The sequence below is a fragment of the Zerene cesonia genome, chromosome 16, assembly GCF_012273895.1.
Source record: "Zerene cesonia ecotype Mississippi chromosome 16, Zerene_cesonia_1.1, whole genome shotgun sequence".
Lineage (NCBI taxonomy): Eukaryota > Metazoa > Arthropoda > Insecta > Lepidoptera > Pieridae > Zerene > Zerene cesonia.
The window spans coordinates 8,573,512-8,580,161 of record NC_052117.1 but is presented as its reverse complement, the minus strand read 5'-3'; the positions used below and the strand labels follow the sequence as shown (position 1 = coordinate 8,580,161).

The window sequence follows — 6,650 nt, the reverse complement described above, 5'->3', positions numbered from 1 at the left end:
CTCGGGGATGCTGGCAGTGAGCTCTCGGAGGAAGAAAAGGTTAACTATTTACTACTATCCATGCCGAAATCTTATGAAAGCATTATCACGGCGTTGGAAACTGTGGAAGAATTGAAAATGGACTTTGTGAAAAACAGACTGCTTGGAGAAGAGGAAAAACGGAACAGAGGAGCGATCAAATCCCTTGATTCTTCAATCTTTTTGTGTTATGGATGTGGACGCCCCGGACACAAAAAATTTCAGTGTAGGAGCACTCAGCAGGCAAGACACAGGACTGGCGACTGGAGACTTCACAGCCGTGGACGTGGCGACTGGAAGTACAACGGAGGCCGAGACGACAATAAGGCAACTCGTCATCAGACCCAGGGGAGAGGTAGAGGAAAGTCATTTCTTACAGGCACTGAAAATACTGAAGGTAACAAATTTGTAAGTTTTATGTCCTTTAGCGCTGACACTGAACAGCAGAATAAGAATAGTTTTAAATGTGTTATAGACTCAGGTAGTTCATTTCATCTTGTAAATGACATCAATTTATACTTTAATTATTGTAAACTGGATAAGCCAATTATAATTTCAGCTGCCAAAAATGGTGTTGATTTAGAAGCTGTTGGTATAGGGACAATTAAATGTTATTTAAGTGATTTTAAAGTTAATGTTAAATTAAATGATGTGTATTATGTACCACAATTAAGAAAAAATTTATTATCTGTTTCCAAAATGGAAAAGCATGGTTTAAAGATCATCTTCAATGAAGGGGAAGTTAAAGTTTTCTCACAAACCAATGAATTGTTTATGGTTGGGCATAGACTAGGATCCCTTTATTTTGTAGAATTTAAAGTGATATTTAATGATTGTTATTATGCTGCAAAATCAGACACCAATGATAATTTAGTAGAAATTTGGCACAAACGATTTTCTCACTTAGGCTATAGTAGTTTGAAAACTTTAGTTAATAAAAATATGGTTGATGGTTTAACTGATTTGAAAGGAAAAAATTTAGAAAATAAGCATTGTGAATCATGCATACTTGCTAATATTACACGCCTTCCTTTTAATGGGAAAATGTATAAGGCTAGGAAACCCTTAGAACTAGTACATACCGATGTTTGTTCTGTTAGCCCTTCTACGTGGGACGGGTATAAATATTTTGTTACTTTCATAGATGATTTTACCCACTTCACCGCAGTTTACTTATTAAGAGACAAGTCTGAAGTTTTTGAATATTTCAAGATTTATTATAATTATGCTAGTAATCATTTTGGTCATGGTATATTGAAGTTAAAGTCAGATAATGGTGGTGAGTATATTTCTAGAAATTTTAAATCTTTTTGTGATGAAAAGGGCATAGTATTGCAGTATACTGCTGCATATAATCCTGAAATGAACGGAGTAGCTGAGAGAACGAATCGTACTCTGACTGAAAAGGCGCGTGCGTTATTGTTAGATTCACAGCTTCCTAAAGAGCTTTGGGGTGAGGCTCTAAGATATGCGGTATATGTCACTAATCGTAGTCCCACTGCTTCTCTTAATGTTACACCATTTGAAATGTGGGAAGGAAGACGTCCTAATGTATCTAATTTTAGAATATTTGGGTCATCTGCGTATACCCATATTCCTCAACAACTCCGAATGAAGTTAGACCCTCGTGGTATGAAATTGAAAATGGTTGGATATGCTCCAGGGGGATATAGATTATGGGATGCTAATAAAAGGAGGATATGCATAGAACGAAATGTATTGTTTAGGGAAGAAACATGTTCAGAGTCACCTGAAACGGTTAGTATTGGTGTAGAGTCTATCTCGGATAGGAAGAAGGTTGGTGGTAGTAGTCCTGAAAAGACCAACACCCCTTTAATTTCTGATAAAACCCAAACCCATGGTACTGACAAAATTTTAATTTCTGATAATAATTTAGAATCATTACAACCTGAGGATAGGGATACAGATAATGTTAATTCTAGGGAAAAAAGAAAGAAAAATAAACCAAAATATTTACAAGATTTTGTTACTGATGATTCAGATTTAGGTGATATATTAATGGCATCATTTTTGTCTTGTTCTAATGGTAATGTTCCAGAAAAGTATAATGATATAGATTCTTATGATGATAAAGATAAGTGGTATGAAGCGGTAAATGAGGAAATTAAATCTTTAGAGGATAACAAAACTTGGGAAGTTGTAGAAAAACCAAGCGATGTTAAGTTAATTGATTGTAGATGGATTTTTACAAAAAAGGCGGGTGATGTATATAAAGCTAGATTAGTTGCAAGGGGATTTCAACAGGAAGGTAGCTTTAATGAAATTTATTCTCCTGTTTTGAAATTACAAACTCTCAGAGTTCTTTTATCATTAGCTGTTCAAAGGAACTATTTAATTCATCAAATGGATGTTAAAGGTGCTTTCCTTCATGGTGAAATCGATGATGTTGTATACTTAAAGCCCCCACCTGGTATAAATATAGATAAAAATTATGTCTTGAAATTGAATAAATCACTTTACGGTCTTAAAAAATCTTCAAAAAATTGGTACAATAAATTTTATAGTTTTATGAAAAGTAAAGGATTTCAAAGAGCAGAAAGTGATTATTGTTTATATTTTAAGGATGGTATTTACATTTTGTTGTATGTGGATGATTTACTGATTTTGGGTGAGGACAATTCAAGGATAAATAATGTTAAAGAAATGTTATATACAGAATTTAAAATGAAAGATCTAGGATCCAAAAATTTAAAATATCTGGGTATTAATATTATTCAAGATAGTGACTGTTTATATATTAACCAGAAAGAGTATTTAGAGTCTATATTAACAAAATTTGGTATGTCTGAAGCAAATACTAGTGAACCACCCATGGAAGTTAATGTTAATCTTGATGATTGTATGGTTGATTACTCTTTAGAGCATAAATGCAGAGCTTGTATAGGTTCTTTAATGTATGCTGTAGTAGGTTCAAGACCTGATTTGTGTGCTTCTGTTTCATATTTAGCAAGATATCAATCTAGACCATCAGAAAGGTTATGGCAATGCTTGAAAGGATTTTAAGATATGTTAAAGGTACCATTAATTATAATTTAAAATATAATAAGAATTGTAATTCCGAACCACTAGTTGGATATGCTGATGCAAGTTTTGCTGTAGATAAAGATAGGAAATCTGTAACTGGTTATATATTTAAAGTATTTGATAACAGTGTTATATGGCGTTGCAAAAAGCAGAGCACTGTAGCTTTAAGCACTACTGAGGCAGAGTTATACTCCCTCAATGAAGCCACTCTAGAGGCTTGTTGGATTAGGAAATTATTAAATGAGTTAGATATTAGTTGTAATACCACTACCATATATGAAGACAATAAAAGTACAATATTTTCCGTATGTAATCCTGATCAAAAAAGAATGAAACATGTGGATGTAAAATACAACTTTGTTAAACATAAAATTGAATGTAAGGAAATTTGTGTTATGTATATACCTACAAAACAACAAATAGCTGATATTTTTACGAAACCATTAAATAAAACCTCTCATAATTATTTTGTACCTAAATTAGGATTGGAATAAAGTTTAGTTCGCATTGTGTATTTTTTATTTTGTTAGTTCTTACTTATTCATTGTAATGTTGGTTATGTTGATATAAATCATTGGGGGGAGGTGTTAATTAACAATGATTTATTGTATCGTATAATATTGTATGTAGCAACTCTGCGTTGGCTGTGACACTGTGTCAAATGTCAGTTAAGAAGGAAGTTAATATAGTCTGTATTCTGTAAGATGTAAGAGGTTCCCCATGTTGTTGTGTGATTAATAAAGGCACGCTTCAATGATCAAAGTTTGTATATTTTATCTTTAATTATCCCCGTAATCCTTAACACAATCAACCGATTCCGATTGTCTTAGCTGCTTATTGTGTTTTTCAATTCCACAATATATGGATACCATCAGAAGGACCTATCCGGTTTTTTGGAAGGCTTACGTGGGGAGACAAATCCAACACGCAGAGGCCCACTTAAGAGTTTTGATGAGTTTTATTGTTATTGTTACACTGCATCTGGTCTTCAAGGTGATGACAATGATCTTTTAAATTTCGGTTTATCATGATTATGATTGCGAATATAAGGATGACAATAACGACTATTATTAATTGGACAATGAATATGACGACTGTGACAGTGATTATGACGACGTATATGATAGATATTGCTATCCTTGATGACGACAATGATAAAGAACATGATTATGACGATGAAGTTTATGATGATATCACTGTCCTTTCAAAAAGGACAATGGCGACAATCATAAAGAGCATGATCATAACGATGTCGATGATGACGAGGGTGAGAAGGGGGAGAAGGGAGAGAAGGCGGCGCACCTTGGTCTCGGCGAGGCAGGGGCGGTCGGGGCGCTGCCAGTCCCACACGCTGATGGCGTGGTCGGGCCCGTCGTCCACGGCCGCCAGCAGCGCGCCGCCGTCCGCGCGCGAGAACGTGAGGCACGACACGGCGCGCTCCAGCTGCCCCGCGCCCAGCACGGCCAGCGTGGCCAGCGACACCGAGTTCCACACGCGGATGTGCGGCTGTTGGATGTACAATGTTCACGATTGCCACTTGGATTTTCGTTTTGATGAACGATATGCCCATGGACGATGCTTATAATCAAATGAAAGCTAATAATTTATTTCGTTTGATGCATATTTAATCTTCCAATGAGCCAAGGAATATTGCTGTACTTAATATTGGGTTAAGAAGAAAAGACATTTAATTTTGAATAAATATAACTAACCCTAGCGTCCAATCGATCATGCCCCGCACACTGGCCGCTAGCAATGATCAGCTTATTCGGGTGAATAGCGATGCATTTGACGTCATCAGTGTGGCCGGTGTAGTGTCGCTGGCACTGCTCCTCCACGTTGAAGAGTACGACCACTGCGGCCACGAAGTAGACTATCTCGCCCGTTGGGAGCAAGTAGAGGTTGCTGCGGCAGTCTTTGCCCCTGGAAGTATTGGTGAATTATTTTAAATAATCTATGAATTTAATATCATATATGCAAATATTTAAGTTATCTGTTTGCCTATATAAACTTCATTCTAACTAGTTAAACCGTGGCTTCACTTGCGTATAAATTTACAGACCGTTATTTACTCCCCACTTTCGGGGTATCCTATGTCCTTTCTCGGGCCTGAAACAATCTTTGTACCAAATATCTTCCCAGTCGGTGATGTGAATTAGGCGCGAAGAAGAGACATACGGACAGACTGTGTACTTTCGTGTTTATAATATTGGTACCAATTTATTGTGGGACCTTAAGAAAAAACGTCTCCTTTCCCAGTATTGAAAGTTATAATCTATCGCATTTTCCTCAGTAGGATCGAAATTAGTAATAGTTACATATATTAAACTAATTACTTCTAGGTTCTACATTTCACCACATTTTATCATTTAGTTTATTCGGAACATATTAATAACTTAATCCTATTATTCCAACAAAATAATATGATTAATGATTATCTCCATAAAATGAAATTAATGAGAAAGGTTCATTCCATGGAGTCATCCATTAGAGCGAAACGGTGGCCTTGCTTTTGTGTACAGCGGAAATTACGTTTTTACAGCCATAATGAATAATACCGAGAGGATTATTTGTAATCGTTATCATCGATGCTTAATTTTGACAAGTCTTTTTAGTATTGTATGCAATTTTTCTATTATAGCAACAATAAGACTGCAAAAATTGTCCTTGAAAACAAATAAAATTTAATAAAAATAGTGAGCATCTTTCAGATTCTATATAGGCTGTTTTCCAGATACATATATGAAGCCTCCGTACGACATTTTCTATAAAAAAATAACAAATATCTAAATCGTCTCAAAATTGCAAGAACTATACTTTATTTAAATATGACCACTCGGATGACACTTTCAAATAAAAGAGTCTTTAAAGTCGGTTCATACAGTCGAAACAGACACAAAAAATACAGTCAAATGAATCTCCTCCTGATAATGAAATCGGTTGAAAACGATGTTCCCATCAGCGAGTAACAGAGCAATCAAGAATTACAAACTGCATTAGCCTTGGAGTGCAATAATTTTGTTGTAATAAACTTGAAAAAAGAAGCAATAGTTAAATTAAACTCGTCTGATTATGATTACATTTCAATTCTCGGATGATGCAAAACACAGGCCTGTCAAGTAACAACGCTTTTCTTATAGCAAACTTCGGACTTGTGTCCTCGTATAGTAAGAGTCACTTATATTGGTAGACAAATATGTGTTTATAGACCGGGAGATGGTGACACAAATTACTAGGTCATTTGTACCAGTATGGCGGTTCTTCAGTGGTCTAATTACGTAAAGGCAAAAAGGAAAATGATGGTCATAGCGCTCGCACCGGCGGCCCAATCGCGTGGGCGTTAATCGAACGCGTCGGATAAATAACGAGTGTCGAACGATTTGTTCCACAAAAATGCTTGTATTTTCAGATAGTCGAAAAAAAGAAGTAGGCGGTATCGTAATGCCATACTTCTCGGGTGTGACTTACAGCCCGCCATACCTACGCGAATATATTAATTTAAATAAAAAAATTCAACCATTTGTACCAGGCTAATTTTTGCATAGCTAATCATCGTCGAGTAGCCATTCACGAAAATCACCTTGCCA

General features: G+C 35.7%; 1 protein-coding gene across 2 annotated transcripts in view; it reads right to left on the bottom strand.

Annotated features, from left to right (window-relative positions):
- The window catches only part of LOC119832988 (echinoderm microtubule-associated protein-like 2), a 63,767-nt gene that overhangs the window by 11,557 nt on the left and 45,560 nt on the right, over positions 1-6,650 (bottom strand). For both annotated transcript variants that reach the window (XM_038356837.1, XM_038356836.1), the window contains 2 exons: positions 4,776-4,986; positions 4,366-4,569 (listed from right to left, as the gene is read on the bottom strand). In XM_038356837.1, coding sequence (XP_038212765.1) covers positions 4,366-4,569; positions 4,776-4,986 — 415 coding nt within the window. The remainder of the gene's footprint in view (positions 1-4,365; positions 4,570-4,775; positions 4,987-6,650) is intronic.